Genomic DNA, 19,684 nt, shown 5'->3' with positions numbered 1-19,684 from the left:
CAGTGAGCGGGAACCGGTCTGTATGTGGGATCCCACCCCGCGGCCGGGGGCGCCGCCGCGCTTCCCAAGCGGCGCACTATCCAGTGCGCCACCGGGCCGGCCCATAAATGTTTTTTTTTTTTTTTGTCCTTTTTGAGACCGGCCGCACCGTGCTCAGCCAGTGAGCGCTGTGAGCGCACCAGTCATCCCTATATAGGATCCGAACCTGCGGTGGGAGCGCTGCTGTGCTTCCAGCGCCGCACTCTCCCGAGTGCACCACAGGCTCGGCCCTGAAGTTAAATGTTAAATATGCATGGATTCTTGACACACAGTGCCGTGAGTTTGATTTGTATTTCTTTTTTTTTTTTTTTTGTCTTTTGTCTTTTTCCGTGTCCGGCAACGGATCGCAACCCTCAGTGTTGCCCCCGTACCGGACCGGGGACCGGCAACGGGATTGCAAACCTTGGTGTTGCCCCCGCGCCTCACTCAGCCAGTGAGCGGGAACCGGTCTGTATGTGGGATCTGAACCCTCGGGCGGGAGCACCGCCACGCTTCCCAAGCGGCGCACTTATCCAGTGCGCCACCGGGCCGGCCCAGTATTTCTAAACTTAATTCTAGATCTTCTGAGGTTTGAAAGATGCTTATTTATTAAGGAAATAATAATATCATTCCAATGATATCATCTGGAAATACCTTCTCAGTGCATTGAGGTTGGGTATGTCCAGCATTCGGGCCACACTCATAGTCCTGTTCACAGTGCTGCATCCCTTCCCTCCAAATAATGGTCATTTAGCCTTCAGGGCTCTTGTAGTTCACATCCCTGGTTTGACTGGTATCATTTCCCATCCTCTCTATTCTTGGAAGCTGGCAATTCCTCCCTAGGCTGCACTGTCCCTTGAGTGGTTTCTGCTTTTCTTTGTCTCTGAGGATATTTAAACGTCTCTCGTCTAGCTCTAAATACCTTTCAACTTGAAGGAACTGTGTGTTCTTTCATACTCTTCATAGCATCACAAGACTCTGACGATTATTTTTGATTGAATTCTGAATATTTCTGAGCTTTTCTGTGACTCTGTGCTTAGAACTTAGGCTGATGCGTTTATGTGTATGTGTACACGTACACGCGAGCACACACGCACAGAGTCATTGCGGGTTTCTGGCTGTTTGAGTGTCTGGTCTTCAGCAAATCCTACAGAGCTATCTCTGGGAGAGTTCCTGCTCCCTCTTTGGCTCTGTGTATATGCACTGGGCTCTCACTCCATATTTTGTCTCTTCGTGAAGCATTTTGAGAAAGGTGCTTTTACAGAGCAATACCAGGTACATTCTACTGTCTGCACCCAAGGTGAGCTGCTTCCACCTGGCCAGTCTCTGTGCCTTATAGAGAGGGAGTAACTTGGTCTGCCAGTCACTTTGTATATGAGGGCAGAGCTTCCCTGTGTTACCCTCCCAGGCTCGGATGAAATGGGTAGAGCAAAAAGAACCCAAAGCCTATGAGCATCTCCGGAGCTGGATTTTGAGTATCACCCCTCAGAGTGAAGGGGGCCTTGCGAAATGCTGATGGTGTGTTGAGGTGTCCATGTGGGGTGGGGCCAGGTGGGAAAGTCTGGACCCGGAGGCTGTGGCCCTTGAGTCATCCTTTTCACAGAGTGGCAGGACCTGCTGCAGGCCTTGGTGGTGAGTCTGCCCTGGGCTGGCCAGGCCAGAAGTCCTGCTGCTGCCAGCGGGCTGGTCGCTGGCTCCCTTCGGGTGCCCTGGATGGACTGAGCCCAGGCTGCGTGAACCAGCAGTGTTCACAGGGCTACCAAGCTCACCAAGGGCCTGGCATTTGGTCTCCATCCATTTCTTTTGTCTCATGGGAGTAGTGGCTTCCCCACATCCTAGGGCCTCCCTACTCCCAGCATTTGTGCAGACTGGGGAATTTGCGGCCCTATAAGCTGTTTAAAAATGCCTTTCCACAGAAACCGTTTAGACACACTTGGCAAAAGGCAAATCCCATTAGCGATTGTCTCAGTAATCCTCAGCTGTCAGAGAACACCGTGTTCTTTGCAGGGAGGCTTAGAGCCCCCTCTCATGGGCTAGGGGCCCTGGCTGGTTTTGTTCCTCGCCCCCTCTCCCTGCCCCCAACCTGTGGGGAGGGCTGACAGCCCGAGGGCTGTGCAGGTCCTACTAGAGGGGACGCGGGAGGACACCCCGGGAGCAGGGCGGGCGCTACAGCCTGCGGGCTGGAGGCCGTGCTGTGGGGTTCTTTGCTCCCCCAGCCTCTAGTTGTCTTCTCTTTCTCTTTCCTTCTCATTTTGTCTTCTTCTGCTTTCTACTCCCCTTCCCTTTTCCCTTTCTTCCCCTTCTGTTTCCCTCCTTTCTCTTCTCTTTCCCTTCCTTTGCCCTCTTTGTTGCCTGGTTCAGAAAATGGATTTGAGGCAGAATCTGTTTCTATAAAAACGAAACATTTGGGTTTTGTATTTTTCAGTCAGTACAGCGCAAGCAGCCAATTCTGGTGTTTTTTGTAGACAAATCTTAGTATTTAAAGGGCCGGCACAGGCTGTCTGGAGCTGACCCCATCGGCCTGGGGAGGGCTGGGGCCTGCCTCCGGACCTACTGAGCTGCTTTGGTGTTCTGTTTTGTGTGGTTTGATTTTGAGAACATAAAAAAGAGAGAAGCAGGAAAGGACAGAGAATAATGTAATAAACACCCATGCGGCCACCACCCAGAATTGACATTTCGCTCAGGTATTTAAAGTATAAACAAAGAGTCACAGGCGGTTCCCTTGCTCTGCTGCCCTGCCCTCCTTCTCCCCTTTCCCTGGCGGCAGCACCACCGTACCTGTAATGTGGATCTTCGTACTCTGTGTCACCTTTTTACTGCATATATGTAAATCCATGAATCATATATAGAACTGTTCGGTGTGTCTTTTGGAAGCGTGCTTAAGATGCTGACATGCTGTAGTATCGTTTTGTAACTTGCTTTTCTCACTTAACATGTTTTCAAGTTTCAAGATTTATCCCTGTTGATATTTACACCTAGTTCATGTATTTTCAGTGACGACAAGTATGTTTCCTTGTATGAGTGTACCCCAGTTTATTTAGCTGCTCCACTGTTTATAAATGGTTGGTTGTTTCTAGATTTTCTGTATGACAAGAGCATCGCCATAAATGTCTTTGTGGCTGTCTCCTGACACAGGCACCTGTCTGAGCAGCTTTTGGACCTGCTGGCCAAGTTCAAGTAGGCCCAGATCCATCCCTTTGACCTCCCTTGAATTTCTCTGAGCTTCACCACTCAAACCAGCTGCCTTGTTCCTTTCCTTCTCTCTCTAAGCAAGGGAAGGTTTGGGGGGGAGCCAGGAAGAGGAAAAGAGGGATAAATGGAATTGGCAGTTGATTTGGTCAAAGCATTGGTTTGCGTTTGTATTTCCCTCCCCACCCCTTCAGTGCTGATTTTTATCTTGTTAACGCATTTATTACGATACCATTAGAAGCCCACACACACACACACACACACACACACACACACACACACACACACACACACACACACACCTCGTCTCGACCACATCCCTGCCTCACTAGCACAACTGTTTTCACTTTGCTGAGTCCCTTTTGGTGTCTGTTCACATGCATACATCTTATACATTGTTGTAATGTACACATAGCACTGAGCCCTCTGCATTTTTTACTTAACAATGGATTGCAAACATTTTCCACGTTGCTACGCTCTTCATGATCGCATAATAGTTTGCCCTGCCAATGTGCCCTAATCTGCTCTTCCTGTCTGGGGATCTGCTTTTCCTCCTATTTCTCCTCTCAACTCCCAGAAATCTTTGGGAAATTATCCCAGCCTGCTCAGATCTTGTTGCCATCCAGGTGAAGAGAAAGCTGGGTTACAACCCTGTCCCGCTCCTCCTTCCTCCTGCATGACTTGACCTTCTTTGCTCCAGCCACTCCCCCCCCAACCCTGCCACCTCCTTCAAAACTTCCCATTTCCTTGGCAGTAAGTAGAAAAGCCACCACACTAAACCACCGGACAGTCTCGGTACACACAGACTTAAGATTGTTTTAGGGCCGGCCCGGTGGTGCACTCAGTAGAGTGCGGCGCTTGGGAGCGCGGCGGCGCTCCTGCCGTGGGTTCGGATCCCATATAGAGATCCGTCCGCTCACTGGCTGAGTGCGGTGTGGGCACGACACCGAGGGTTGCGATCCCGTTGCCAGTCATGAAAAAAAGACAAAAAGGAAAAAAAAAAAAAGATTGTTTTAAATACTCACAGATAGATTGCCCCCAGGAGGAAAGAAGTTGGAGCCGGCTTCTTAGGCATTGTTCTTTTTTCTCTACATCTTGAGGGAGATGAGTGAGGAAAAATGAGCGAGGAAAGGGATTCTTAGGTACAGCTGGGGTCCAGTCCAGCTCCCCAGGTCAGGGGCTGGGGGTTGAGCCTTCTCTAGGAACGTAGGGTATATGTTCTAAGCTCTAAAGTTAAGCTTGGGATGGAGTAAGTCAAACAGCCCCAACCCCACACTTGGCAGACATGACACTAGTACTGGAACTCTGTGTTATTTTTCTGTTGCTTTAGCTAACTTCTTCCAGCCCAGCATGGAGCTTTCTGTTGATCTCACAAGAGCAATGTACCAGTCTTCTGTACCTCTGCTTTCTCATGAGCCAAATAGCCAACTTACAGATGATTAAAAAAAAAAAAAAACCATTTATAATAATAGCTGACACTTATGGAACACTCACTACATACCAGGTACTCTGCTAAAAACTTATACTTACACTCATATCTTGTTTATTCCTCACAACAACCAAATAAGGTAGGAAACTATCATTATCCCCACTGGCAGCTGTGGAAATGAAGCTCAAAGAAGTTAAGTGACTTGCCTGGCTTTCCCTAGAATTCCTCAACTGCACCACCCTGCCGTCCATGCTGGGAAGGGACAAGTTCAAGCAAAGCAACAATGAGCTGCAACTTTTTCATTCCCTGCAAGAAGCCCCTTGCTGGTGTGAAAGTTATTTTGTATAAAGGCATTGATTAGAAATTTGCCATTCCCTTTAAGTCTCCCATTAGAGGCTTCACCGTGTTTTCTCTTTAGAAGTCTCTACTTTGCAGAACCTGCTTCAGGGAAGAGGGCAGCAGGGAATGCATGATGGGGGGTTTGGGGGGAAAGCTACTGTAGTCTCAGCCTCCTCCACCACAGCCTGAGGAAGGAGGAGAAGTGGGGGGTGGGGGTGCAGAAAGTTGCAGATACAGGGGCTTTTCCTTGCCCTGGTTAAGAGGCTCCCCGAACCAGGTGCTGGGAGAGCCCCCAACAGTCAGTGGCCTGGTAAGAAGGGCAGGAGCTTTTACAACAGGCAGACCAGGGCTCCTCTCCAGCGGGACCACTGACTGGCTGGGTTACCATGGGAGGCAACCTGACACCTGTTAAGGCGAGGATGATGGTACTTGTTGCTTTGCCTCCCATGGATTTGTCACCTCTTTTTCCCTGGGTGACGGAGCCACCAAAGATTACTCAAAGCCCATCTCTTAGCAGTGAGAAGCCCCAGAAAGGGGTTAATCTCCCAGAACCCTCAAGAGCAAGGCATTCCTTCCATTTGGGAAATTAACCGCAAATTGGGGTTCTCTTCCTGCATTTATTCTCCAGACCAGGAAGTTACAGGAAGAGAACATAGGTAGGGTTTTTGCTAAGTACTGTGTAACAAGTTTAACAATAGAAGCTGGTAACATGCAATTGAGTCAATCCACTAACAAAAGCTTGATTTTAGCAAACATTCTCTTCTTACAGCAATTTCTCAGTATCTTTACACATCAATCAGTAGCCTGTCTGTCTTTGAGCCAGCAACCTTGCTGTGTTACAATTCTTTATCTTATAACTGAGATAATATGGCCTGGGGAAATTTTCCTGTCCTTTACAAGGTCAGTATTTGAAACTGCAAGGCTTTGGAAAACCAGGCCCTGTGAAGTACACTTGCTTTATGCATACTCTACAGTACTTCCCGCCGCCACCTGTTAGGAGCATTCAGTGAGGTAGCATCTGTGCCATGCCTGGCACAAGGCAGATACACCCTGGAGGTGAGTTGCCTTTTTCGTGCCCTCTGACTCATCATTGGTGGAAAGCACATTCTTAGGACTCTAGGGCCAACTGACCCAAGATCAGCTGATGGGGAGTGGCCTGGCACAGGGGAGGCAGATGCTCTTCCCCTGTCCACTTGCTGAAAATGGTAGCTTCTCTGGGTCCACATCTGACTGTGGTTATTTTACCAGGTTGGTTTCTGTTTATGCACAGTCACATGGCCGACACTGCCCTTTCCCTGTGTGCCTTGTTGTCTTGGGCTCTTAGACATGCGTTTTAATGCTTAAAGCACCAAATACAAGAGGGGACTTCGCCTTTCTTTTTTTTTTTTGCAGAGCTGTGAGGAAGGGGTAGGGAGGCCCAGGCCCAGAGGAGCTGTTCCTCAGTGGGATTAGCTGGGAACTCCTCAGCAGCTAGCTGGGGGCTCATGCCCTTGGTCTACTGTCCTGGTCCCCACAGGCATGGACTCAAAGGAAACTGCAACCATGTAACAAAGAAGGCCCTTTAGAGTATTCCCTCAGAGAGACTGAGGCACTGAACCAGGAAATGGGCTGCTTTGCCTTCAGATTTTACTTCTCTTCCTTTTTCTGTCCTCTGTTCGTGCTTGTCCTCCATAGCCCAACTCTGCATCCCAAGCCAGGCTACAAACAGGCCTGCTACTATGTCTAATCATAGCAGTGGGCAGGCTCTGGCTTACCCTAACATTCATAATTGCCCAATTTCAGAAGCACCAACTCTGATTAAAAAACTATGCCAATAGGGCTGGCTGGTTAGCTCAGTTGGTTAGAGCATGGTGCTAATAACACCAAGATTCGTGTTTCCATCCCTGTAAGGCTAGCCACCAAAAACACACACACACACACAAAACAACAAAAGAGAACTATGCCAATGTATTTTGCGATCAGGACTTGGTGATGCGGAGGCGCTCTTGTGCAGCTGGCTGGCCCTGGGGTGATCCTCAAGGATGGAGACACACCTGATGTGGGCCCCAGGCCTCTGGGGGATAAAACGCAGGTGCTAGGATGAGGCTGGAAGTGCCCTGTCTCTTGTGCTCTGACACATAGCTTCTTGGGAGTCCTGTCTAGCACTGAGCGCATCCTGAAAGGCTCCAGGAGCAGCGGCTGCGTGTGTTTGTGTGTGATGTGGGAGGAATGGTCGTCCTCGGGAGCCCATTTCTCTCTGGACCAGTTCCCTCACACATCCAGCCACTTCCTCTAATAGGTGTGAACATAATGGATTTGTTTATTCCTTTTGAAGACAGGCCCACCACTGCATGCCTGCTGTGCTGGCTGCCATGGCAGGTTACAAAAAACACCAGGGCCATATTTCTGGTCCTTCAGTGTCCCCCCCATGGAGAAGTAAAATGTCAGTAGAGCAAATTACTAACCGAATACTTTGGAATATATAAATATTGAATTGCCCCGGCTTTCATATAAAATTCAAGCTCTGGTCAGCTCTGGGAGGAGAGGCGTCTGGATAGCATGGGGGGGAGGGGACTGGCTGCCAGTGAAGAGACAAGTGCCCCCAAAGGGCAGGGTGAAGGCTGACTCTGTGGGCTGTGGTTGCTGGGGTAGCCCTGGCTGGAGAAGAAGCAGTGAGGGTGGGTCGCAAAGATCAGGGAGGTCGAAAACCCAAATGTGACTGTAACCTTAGGATGGGTTTTCTCTGAGTTTTCATTTGAGGCTTTATAGCTGGGCCTGCATGTGTTTGCAGGCAAGCGTTGTGTTGCATTCTTACCCCAGCCCAGACCTCCAGTGTACCACTCCCGCTGGGACTGTCCCCCTCAGAGCCTCCCCAGGCAGCTGCTGGGCTCAACTGGCAGCCGCAGTCCTCCTCCTCCAGTCCTGCGGCTGCGGCCCCGCCCAGACTCCTCCCCTGCGCTGGGCCCCTGCGCTCACTGTGGCGGGCCCTCCATGCCTGTGTGAGCACTCCCATCCTGACTGCTTTGTGCTGGTGTGTGTAGGAGTGTCTACGTCTGTGTTTTTATACCACCTCAGTTCAATTTTAGACCCCCTACACATGGGGGAGTATCTCCTGCATCTTTGGGTTCTCTTTAAGATGCCACCATCGAATGAGTGCCACGACCCTGTGCTAAGTTCTTTAAGTGCATTACCTCATTGATCTTTACATAGTGGGGTAAGGTACAACTACAGCACACTCACCATGTTGCAGCTGAGGATACTGAGGCCCAGACAGGCCAAGTGACTTGCTCAGGTTTACATGGAGAGGTTATGTGCAGACCCGAGGGAGTTCTGTAGCTCTTCACTCCAGGTGGGGATTCTTTGCTGGGAGAATGTCCTTTGTCATCCTGCTCACCATGGATGGGACCAGCCCCTCCTGCCAGGCAGGGCCTGCCTCTCCCAGACTGGTGGCCAAGCGAGCTCTCTCTATTGCAGGCATCCCCACGCTCATCGTGCTGGACCCTCAGGGGGAGCTGATCACGCGGCAGGGGCGGGTGGAGGTGCTCAACGACGAGGACTGCAGGGAGTTCCCGTGGCACCCCAAGCCTGTGCTAGAGCTCTCCGATTCCAATGCCGTGCAGCTCAATGAGGGCCCCTGCCTCGTCCTTTTTGTAGGTATGAAACTCAGCTGGGCTCCAGTGGGGGGATGGGACGGGCTGGTCCTCACTTGGGAGATGCCTGTCCCTGCTTCTTTCTGTCACTAACAGTGCTGAACCTGGGCCTTTGTCTCTTACCAGCATCCTTGCTTTTGACCCCAATGATTTATTTATGGCTACCCCGCCCCCCCGTGGGAGATATTCTGGGAGTTGCTGCTATGCTTTCCTTCCTAGCTGCTCCCCGGCTGCCAGCTGGGCAGAATAGGTCAGGCCCAGAGGATGCCTTCAGCGCCTGCCCCCCAGCCCCATGAACAGACCCATTGTTGGAAAGAGGTGGAGCTGCACGCACAGCAGCTGCAGAGGGCTGGGCCCCCTTGGGCCAAGACTCACACTGAGCTGCTTCTGCTGATCCTCTGAGCAGTTTGGTGTTCAGTAGGTGATTGTGCTCAGGCTGGGCAGGAGGACACAGGAGCATATACTCTAGGATCCCTGCAGCCCAGTGGGATAACCCTGGTTCCTTTTGCAAACTGAGCAACTGCTAGCCAAGGGACACCGGGCCCTCTGCCTTGGGACCTGTTGTTCTTGTCAAACTCAAAATTATCATATAGGATCATGGCTAAGATGCTGCCATACCTGCTTTTCTGGGTGTCTAGGGAGTATGTGCGGCATCCTACCCCCATTTTCTGGACGTCTGGTTTGGGGGCCCTGGGAAAGGAGCCAGTATGCAGACCCAAGGGAATTCTTAAGCAAACTGACTTACAGGCTGATTCTGCCCTTGGGGGTAGAAGGCTTCTGGGGAGAGGTAGCCTTGGGGAATCATTCACCTTGGGGTTTTCCTGCCTGCTGCAGGCACACACAAACCCACATCCTGGGGCTGGCTAGTAAACTATTCTGAATGGAGGGACAATTAGGGAACCTCACGGCCATCTACAGATGTGGAAGCAGCATCACAAAGCAAATTAGATGTGGATCCAGAGTGTGTCTTGTCGAGTCTCTGCACACTGTGGGCCTCTTGGGCGGCATTTCTGAGTGAAATCCTCTGCTGAAGGCTGCTCTCCCTTCCCCTGCTTTTGCCACTTGGGGATGTTGCTCTTGCTTTCGGTGACAGGTTTCAGCAGGAGTGAGCCCTGGGAGCCTGGTGTCTGGCTGCTCCTACACTGCTGTTCACTCAAGGCAAGAGAGATGCCTAAAGGGGGGTTGGGGAGCCTGGTTGTGTGTTCCCCGTGCAGCCCGCATACTCCCTCCCAGGTGAGCCTGGGAGTGATACACCCATCACCATCAAAGCCCCTGACCGATCATAGTCCTCACCCTCTCACGCCACTTCTTCTGCCATTTTCACTAGGAAGTCAGAGGTCTGAGGTCTGGGGTCATGGACTCTCATTCTGTGATTGAAAGAAAAACGACCAGGGACCTGAGGTCCTGGCTTGGGGAAGCTTGGCTTCTGGGATGGGTTTGTTCCTGGTGAGCCTGGTGCGGGAGAGCAGCGCGAGCGTGCTTTGCTGCTCGTGACGTGTGTGCACACTGTGCCGACAATCTTGTGCACAGTGTAGGAAGTGGGGCCTATGTCCGAGGGGAAGTTCTTTTTTCCATTCAGGGACTGCTCGGATGGGCGTTTCTGCAGCTCAGACCCGCTCAGTGGTGCCCCTCCCTGTCTGACATGCCAGTGTTTCTTCTTGTCTTTTTCTCTCTTCCCCCATCGCAGACTCTGAGGATGATGGAGAGTCCGAGGCAGCCAAGCAGCTGATTCAGCCAATTGCTGAGAAAATCATTGCCAAGTACAAAGCCAAAGAGGAGGAGGCACCGCTTCTATTCTTTGTGGCTGGGGAGGTGAGTAGGGAGGGAGGGCTTGCCCCTCCCCCTCAGGCTGGCTCAGCTGGAGACTCTTAGGACATGAATGATACTGGCCTTGGGGATGTATGAAGGGGTCCCGGGCGTCTGGGTTGACCGTGCTTTTGGGAGAGCCTACAGATAAATGTGGCAAGAAAAGGCTTGTCACATGGAAAACTGTTTCGCACCCCTGCTGCTTCCTCTTCCCTTGCTCACTCAGCAGCCTCAGGACAGGAGGAAGCCCTCCCAGGGCTGTTTCCCACCCAAGCCGCTGTGGAGAGCAGCAGCCAAAACATGGGATCCACACTTCCTCCCTTGGTGCTGGGTCAGAACCAGGCCCCCGATGCTTGGCCAATTGTGGGCTTGGTTATTCCCTCTGCGCCAGCCTGCAAAGTGGGCTGATCCCATTTTATCCCAGCCAGCCAGGGACAGTGCCAAGGTTGGAAATTGCTGCCATTCCCCATCTCTTTTACCTCAGGCTGTCCCCTGAATGGCTCCAGATGGGCTAGCCCAAGCAGGGGACTCTTCGCAGGGTGAGAAGGTGGGGCCCTTCAGTGGTGCCCCCTCCAGCAGGTGCCTGGCTGCTCTGAGGTGTGGGACCCTGCGTCCTGCACACATGGGTGTCTGTGCAGGATGGCAGCGCCGGTGCAGATGCTCCCCCATGCCCCACCCCGATCCCTCCTCTGTGCATGCTCTGCTGCCTCCCCACCCCAGCCAGGCCCCAGCATAAGCCTGTTATCCACAGACCCTTTTGGAAGCCGCTCCTGCCCTCGGTGCACCCTCTATACCTCTAGTCGGTCAGAGCCCCGTGCTCATTTCACATTGTATCTGGATCCCAGGAGGGGTATGGAGAAGACAGGTGGAGGGGCATCAGATACCCTGAGCCACCCGTTCATCACCTCCTCAATAGCCGCCCTGGCTCCACTCTGCTGGGCCCCTGGCAGGTAGCTCCAGGAGCCCTGCCTGCCGGGGTGGAGAGGAACAAAGAGGGTTCCCAGGCCATGCCTCGGGCCCGCGCACAAAGCGCGGGGGAGGGCACTCTGAGTGTCCTGACCTCTAACTCTGAAGAATGGCTCTGCGAGAAAAGACTAGTGCATGGTGGCAAGGGCTGAGCACGCTGGGCAGGGGCTTTCCACCTGCGGCTGAGAAGGACCATTTACAGGTTTCTTCGCACCAGGCATCGAGCCGGGTGCCTCACCTGCCATTCTCCTTTGCTCCTCACCTCTCTGGCTGGGAACAAAGTCACTGTCCTGTTTCACAGAGGACAGCGAGGCTCAGGGAGGGCTGTGCATGCTAGAGGCTCACACATCCCTCATGTCAGCCCCATGTGTTGGCAGCCATTGTTTAGTCCACTTTACAGGGGATGAGACCTTCGCTGGGAGAGGGGACCACAGTGAGGGCAGAGTGACTCCAGAAGCAGTGCTCTTCGTCCTTCTGTCCATGTGGTCTGCCATATGGACTCGCTTAGGCCTAGAGGGCCAAGGACAGGTGGGGCAGGAGGAAGACTCCCTGGACCAGAAAGCTGGACAGAGGGGCCTGTGTCATTCACGGCTTCTGTTCCACACCTAGCTGCCTGTTTTTACTGTACTCCCACCTGGGCTCCTGGCCCTGGTGGCTTTCTTGGTCCAGTTCTCTGTCCTTATGCTCAGAACATGGAAGGGAGGTGAGCACAGGATGCTGGAACATCAGGCATTGAGCCCAGTACTCGGGCCCAAGGCAAAGGGGGACCCCTTTTTTCTGTCTTGATCCTGTCCTCTGTGGTAGGTGGAAGTTATCCTTTTTGAAGCTGTAATAGACATTAAAATTCATCCCCTGTCGTTTGCTCAGAGGGAGCTGGGAATGGAGGCAGTGGAGCACTTGGCTTGTCTGGACCTCCTAATGGGAATTAGATGCACGGTATTTGTCCAGGTGTCTCCCCTCTGTTTATCATGAAGATTTTTTATTAACCCATATGAGCACCTGAATAGTGTGAAGAGTGCCAAAGATGTTAAATCACCCAGCACAGCTGGGAAGTACATGCTATTGGGAGGGGAGGGGACCAACACTAACTTCCTAAAGTTTTGCCTTTGGAGAAAGGAATATTTTGACTCAGAAACCAATGAGCTGTAAATTTCATGCCTCCTGCTCACCACTATTTAAGGCCAGGAATACCCCAGGCCCTTTCTCTGCAGGGCAACTCAGGGTTTTTTTTCATTCAGTTTATAATATTGTGCATTTTACAGTGAAACAACCTCAGGATGGGTATGTAGAGTCCATTATCTGTTGTCTACCAAACGGGAGTCAACGGTGTGAAAGGTAATCTCAAATGGTTGCTCCCTTACAACCCTTTCTCCTTGTCTTTGGATTTCTGTGTTTGCATCTATATTTGAATAAGGCTATATCTGATATTAGGAAAATTCACAGCTGCTGGAAATGTATAATAAAGTGCCAGCTTCCTTCTCAAATAAATACACAAACCAGCGTAAACTTCCACGGTGCTTAAGTGGCCCTGTCTTCTGAACCAGCCGGCCGTGCCACTCCAGTCCTCCCTGAAACCGCAGGGGTTGGGAGGTGGGGAGCAGTGAGCTAGCTGTTTCTTTTTAAAAACATTCCAGGGTTGAAGTCCAGATTGGCCTCAGATAATACACAGTGGGGCTGCAAGTAATTGAGAGTTGATTGCAAAAATAAGCAAAAGACATCGCATTTTTAAAAAGCAGAGGAAATATTAAAGTTCCTTTCATGCTAAGAAAGAGATGACTGGCCTGGTGGTTTGGAGGAATTGAGAGAATTTTACAAAGCAGGCTTCCCCTCCCCAAGGCAGGGCACAGTCCCCTGCTCCCTTCTCTAAGAGCCAGCTCTCCCTGAGGGGAGCCTGCTCTTCAGAATGATGGACTGGCCTCTCTTCCATGCCATCTGGGGAGACTGGGCCCAGGGGACTCTCTGCCTCTTTAACACTTACTGGTTTTCTCTTCCTTCTGGCGACTTCAGGATGACATGACTGACTCCTTGCGAGATTACACCAACCTGCCCGAGGCTGCCCCTTTGCTCACCATTCTGGACATGTCAGCCCGGGCCAAGTACGTGATGGATGTGGAGGAGATCACCCCTGCCATTGTGGAGGCCTTTGTGAATGACTTCCTAGCAGAAAAGCTCAAACCGGAGCCCATCTAGTGGGGCTCTGGCCTCATGAGACGTTATTTAAAACTGTCTTCTACTCCTCCTCCCCTTCCTTCCCTCTGTCCTTGGACTTTTCCAGCGTGTCCTGGATCACACAACCCAAGTGTCCAACCTCTCTGTGGTGCCTTGTTTCTACATTAACTCCTCAGCCAGCACCCTAGGGTGCGTATCGTCTCAGCAACAGAAGAACCCACCATCTGTGAAGACTGCTTGGGATTCACGGGGATAGCATAATCCAGCCAGAACTGGGACTGCGTCGCTCTCTCAGAGTCCCTAGCTCTTGGTGAAGGATCTGCCAGAGGGTTTTTCTGCAGAGTAAGCATGAAGGAACAGTGGATTGGGGCTCTGGCTGTGACTCTGGTGTCAGCACACACAGAGCCCAAGACAGCCACAGGAGAACTGCTCGGTGACACACGTACCTGCAGGTGGAGCAGAGAAAGGGCCGCAGGCCTCCTTAGGCATCAGCTCAGAACTGTTGGTGAGGACATCCTTTTCTAAATGACTTAAGTCTTTCTTGGTCTGGGGGAAAAACAGCAGGCTGTCAGTGGGTTCTTGGGCAGGAGATCTCCAAGTCTAAAAGGACGTTTGTGGGGTTTTTTGGGTGAGAAAAATAAGTAGCTTAAGTAATGATTTATATAGTAATTGCTTACTTTTATTGAGCTCCTATCTAGTGATAAGAGCTTCTCATTCCTTCCTTATATCTCTTTATTCTTTAATCTTGACCTTCCCCAAGTTTCTCCCTGCTCATACAAACAGCTCCTACTCTCTTGGATTTTTGTTAAGGAATTCTTCCCCCTTGGACATCTTCCCAAGAAACTTGGCCCTGAGTTCTTAGAGGAGCACAGCCTAGCACAGACCACTGTCTCAGCCCAGCTCTGTGTCTGAGGCCACTGGACCTCTGCCAAGGTGCCTGCACCTACCTTTGGTTACCCCTGTCATTGCCTTCTCTTTCCAGAGCAGAACTAAAAAGAGACCAGAAACTCCCAGAAGCCTAGCTTTTTCCTAAGAACCTGCAGAAGGAGCTGTGCCCTAGGGCAAGAGCGAGGACGGAGGAGCGGGTCAGCTTCCAGTAGGCCTTGGATGCCCACGTAGCTTGGCCTCTTATTTGGGCTGAACTGACCACAAAAAGGGAAACAACAACTGTGTTCTTAGGATTTGGGTTAGAGGGCTTTGGCTAGGGATTTGCCTATCTCAGTTAGGTGTCAGGGTCTTTAAACAATCCCAGGCCTTACCCTTGGCTCCACTCAGCACTCTGCCAACGAAAATCATTTATTTGGAAAATCCAGCCTCCGCAGTAAGCTGTTGACACTGTTGTTCTTTACTGAATTGGATTGTTGATTTGTAGTTCAGAGGTACAAAATTAGTTGGTAATTAGACTGTTATTTGATGTTGTCAGCTTGAAATGCAATCACCTAGTAAGAAATAAAGCAGGCATCTCTGGACGTTTACCAACCACTTGGTCTTTCCTGTCCTTAATAACAAAAATCTTTTTTGTTTGTGGTGCTGGGCTCTACCAGGGGGTAGGCAGTGGAGGGTAAGACATAGAGAACCCCTTGACTTTTATTGGATACTTGGTAGCCATCTACCAGCATTTTCAAGAACCTTGACCTCACAGGGTTATCTGTCAAATCTTGGTTTCCAGAAGCCAGGAATCTCCTTTGGATTAGAGTGCCAGGGGCAGATCCCTTCCGGAGCTCTGGCCACCATTTCTCCTGGTTTGACTTGGCCCTTGATGGAGGGTCAATCTCCAGATTACATACATTGGTGTGGACATTCTTGCTCATTCCCTTCCTACAGGGGAGCCAAGTACTCTGAAACCTGAGAATGCTGGTTGGGGAAACAAGGAATCACACATGGGTCTCTCTGTGAAGAATGGGGCAAGAGTTAGGGACCTCAAACCTAGCTCTATCCCTGGGCTAGGGGCTTCTCTAGGAACTGTGCCAGTATCTCCCTCTGGGGGTGAGGATACAAGATGAGGTCAACCTCCCTTGGAAGATGGGCAGGATACCTGTCCATGTCTGTCATGATTGCCTTGGAGGAAAGGTGGTCTCTCTTAGCAGCTACTTATCTTTGGGGACAGAAGGAACAAAGTCCAGCGAGGAGTTGTCGTTAAGTTGTTGCAACAGAAAAACTAGGTTATCTGTGACACTTTGGTGGCCCGTACTGACTCTTCTGAATTACTAGCCACTAAATGTCAACTGGATCCTTGACACCAGAATTCCCAATTTAGAATGAATATGTAGGTTAGTTAAGATCAGTGAGGAAGGCTTACTAAAAAGGTTTAGTCTGAAGTAGTGGCTACTTTGGGGGGAAACATTAGGGAAGAATCACTTCACAAGTGCCAGCAAGAAATCCCTTTCTCAATGGTGCAAGAGGGGCCGGCCCGGTGGCGCATTGGAGAGTGCGCGGCTTGGGAGTGCGGTGGTGCTCCCGCTGAGGGTTCGGATCCCATGTGGAGACCGGTTCCCGCTCACTGGCTGAGCGCGGTGTGGGCACAACACCGAGGGTTGCGATCCCGTTGCCGGTCCCCGGTACAGGCGCGACATCGAGGGTTGCGATCCCGTTACCGGTCAGTAAAAAAGACAAAAAGGAAAAAAAAAATAGTGCAAGAGATCTTAAAGGTTGTTGATGCAGACGAAGTGGGTGGCATGATAATTCCCACCTCCCACCGAGGGTTCGGATCCCATGTGGAGACCGGTTCCCGCTCACTGGCTGAGCGCGGTGTGGGCACAACACCGAGGGTTGCGATCCCGTTGCCGGTCCCCGGTACAGGCGCGACATCGAGGGTTGCGATCCCGTTACCGGTCAGTAAAAAAGACAAAAAGGAAAAAAAAAATAGTGCAAGAGATCTTAAAGGTTGTTGATGCAGACGAAGTGGGTGGCATGATAATTCCCACCAAGCAGCTCCAAAATACCTTAGAATTCTTGTTGCTAATTGGAAGCAGGTTAAAAACTGGCTGTGGCATATTCAAGGGCTTCCGCCAGTCGCAAGGGAAACCATGCCCTGCAGGTTGAGGCAGGAAGGTGGCTGTAAAAATGCCACCCTGGGGCTCCCAGATTTGTGTTCACAATGATTTCCAGATCCCATTATTACAACAGAGATGAGATTTGTTATCCTTGTCTCCCAGCATTAAGGATCTGTTTAGGAAAAAGGTATGTGCTTGGGATTGGTATATACAGTGGACAGGTGAACACTACCTTCTTTTCCAGGAGTGAGGTAGCTTCCTGCTATTGCTTTCCCCCCCAGGTGTGTCCTTGAAATCAATGGCTGTCATTTATCCCAGCACAGGGAGCCAGTGCTGCTTTTTTGGCACCAGCCAAGCTTCAAGTGTTAATTTTCAGCCAGACTGTTTTTTCCTGTTGCCTAATTAAAGACACTAAAAAGCTGTTCTCCCCTCCTGCTGCCTCGTTCTAGGGCAGCAAATTCAACTCAGCAATGGTATAGACCTAGCAGGGGAAGGCCCAAGAACAGATCGGAGGGACCTAATATGGTGTTGCTCCATTTCGCTGAGGGAGAAAACCATGGATGTGTGCGAGGCTGCACATGTAGAAATCCTGCACAACTGGAATCGCAGCCCTGGGGGGGACCTGAGCTCATGTCTGGCGCCACCCCCTCCAGTCATGCAGGAGGGTTACTCTCTGCATTCACACCGCCACTTCCCCCGCCAGCCTGGGCAGGCCCACCCTTGCCTGTTAGGACCAGAATGCCACAGTAGTATGGACCCTGTAGCAGCCACACGCAGGGGACTGCAGAGGTTCACGAGTGCCCCCTACAGCTTCTCTCTGGGGACTGCCTTGGGGGTCCTGAGCTCAAGAGGATCTTTCAAGTTTGCCCCGAAGGGTTGTTTTAAAGTGAGCACTTTACCTACACCCCTCACTGCCATACCAACCGCCATACCAACCGGGACAAAGCACACCTGGCTGCTTAAGGGAAATTTCTTTGGGGACAAACAGCTGTTGTCTATTAGCCTCATCATTAGTGCTTATGGTCTGTGGCCATATATGAAGGATTTAATAATTTCCAGGAAACAAAAGGCTGTACGTAGGAAAATTTTATATCCTGCTTTATGGCTGGGATTTCTCGTTCTACTGAAATACATGACAAGGGTGTTCTAGGTACGCCTATTATATGTGAAAGCACAAAGGTAAGTATGTTTACTATCATTTTTCAAGGCATAAACGTGTCTTACCCTCTTGGAGTTTTGGAATATTTCCCAAGCCAAGAAATGTGTTAGTAGGTTTGGGTGAAACTTGTTCAGAGGGACTGTTGGATTTCCATTAAATAATGTGCCGACTCATGAAAGCCTCTGTCCCCAGGCCTGTAGGCCAATGGTGCAAGCCCAAAGTAGGCAGAGATAGCCTCAGGTCTGGATTCCTGTATGCTCATGCCTTACACAAGTCACCCACACATGCTAGAACTAGGATGTAGTAGGAAACACGATCTTAGGCTCCAGGGCCAAAAAAGTCAATTTCCTTTGGACATCAGAGGACATGGTAGTCCCCAACCACTCAAGAGACACTCTGCAGCCTTGCAGTCAGTATTGTCCCCCCTTCCCATCTCAGAGGTGCCAAGAGAGTCTGAGAGGCCAGAACTTGCTGAAGCCATCTGCTCCTCCTCCCCAACCTTTGTTAATCTCTTGCATTATGAGGAAGCAGCAGCTTTGGTAATGAATGGCTCATCCCAATTCTGAGGCTTCATCTGAAAAAATAGCTTTTTCCTACAAAAGCAATTGGAAATCCTGATATTGGGAGTGTAGTAAGAACAGAACTGATCTCACCCACAGCATATTCAGATTTTCAGTCATACCTGGCTGTTGAGCATCAGCAATGTTTCCTGAGGATTCCTGAAGACTTGGCTGCTAGCTGTTATTTTAGCAGCTCAAATTTAACATGATTCCATTGTTCAGAGCAATAAATGGTCATCCATTATGGGGCTTCTAGCTTATTACATTTGCACATTCAATGGTGAAAATAGAGGAAGTAAAGTCTTGGAGTTTGAGAGTGGCAATAGGGGTGGCCAGTTAGCTCACCTGTGAGAGTGTGTTGCTGATAACACCAAGGAACCCTGTACTGGCCAGCCACAAAAAAGGAGAAAATAGTGGTAATGAGCACCTGATCTCATCTGATCTCAAAAGCTAAGCAGGGTCGGTCCTGGTTAGTATTTGGATGGGAGGTCGCCTAGGAATACTGGGCACTGTGCGCTAAAAAAAAAAAAAAAAAAAGGTGGCAACATGACAGGAAAGTCTGGCAGGACAATTTTTCAGTTTAGGAGGGCCGTCCTAAGAATAGGGCTGGCTCTTAAAGGCATAAGAGGACAATTCAAGATGAAAAAGTGCCAAAATGAGTGGTTTTTTTCTTTCGGCAGGGGCAACAGCTGGCCAGTATGGGGATCCAAACCCTTGACCTTGCATTATCAACACCATGCCCTAACCAACTGAGTTAACTGGCCAGCCCTAAGTGTTTTCTTAAAAAAAATATAATAGTGATGAGCTGGCAGGTTAGCTCTGTTGGTTAAAGCACAGCCTTGTAACACCAAGGTCAAGAGTTAAGATCTCCCTACTGGCCAGCCACCCCTTCCCCCAAAATGTGAGCCCAAGTCAGGTCCCCCAAGTTCCCCCTGAGGGGAGAAGTGGCTTGTCCAAAAGAGGAGCAAGCCCCAGGCCCTGCAGCACAGCTGATTTCAGCATTAGTCACAGAACCTTGGATGGAGTGCTGTTTCTGGGGTCTTTGTGTGTGGCAGAATGGCAAAAGTGGAGCTAAATGCAGTCCAGCTTGGATGGTGGTGACAGCTGGTGTTGCTGTTAACCCTGGGGCAAGTAGTAGAAGGTCCCAGGTGAACTCACCATTCCCATTCCGTAAAGTTCTGTTTATCTTCTGAGCCTTAATGGCCAGGATTCTGTGGCTGGGAAGAATGGTTTCAGTTCTCCCGGCCCTGCAGCAGACTGAAGGACATGCAGTGGCCTCCCAGAGTGAGTTCCAGGCATATTAGGACACTGGCATTTGCCCAGAGCTGCTCTCCCAGAGGCTCTCTTAAAAGGGAAAAGTGCTAGCTTTTCCTGCTAAGGTCATGTCCCATTTCTGTCCACTTCCTCCTTAGTTTTTGTTCCACCAT

At 50.6% G+C, this 19,684-nt stretch overlaps 1 protein-coding gene across 1 annotated transcript in view; it reads left to right on the top strand.

Annotated features, from left to right (window-relative positions):
* NXN (nucleoredoxin) overlaps positions 1-15,027 on the top strand; it is a gene marked incomplete at its 5' end in the record, with an annotated part of 148,863 nt that extends 133,836 nt beyond the window's left edge. The window contains 3 exons of the mRNA XM_008593084.1: positions 8,429-8,608; positions 10,292-10,416; positions 13,384-15,027. Of these exons, the coding sequence (XP_008591306.1) occupies positions 8,429-8,608; positions 10,292-10,416; positions 13,384-13,566 (488 nt within the window). The remainder of the gene's footprint in view (positions 1-8,428; positions 8,609-10,291; positions 10,417-13,383) is intronic.
* Between the last annotated feature and the right edge of the window lie 4,657 nt (positions 15,028-19,684).

This window comes from Galeopterus variegatus, unplaced genomic scaffold (genome assembly GCF_000696425.1).
Source record: "Galeopterus variegatus unplaced genomic scaffold, G_variegatus-3.0.2 Scaffold155, whole genome shotgun sequence".
In the NCBI taxonomy this organism is placed as follows: Eukaryota; Metazoa; Chordata; class Mammalia; order Dermoptera; family Cynocephalidae; genus Galeopterus; species Galeopterus variegatus.
This window is presented reverse-complemented; position numbering and strand designations above follow the sequence as displayed.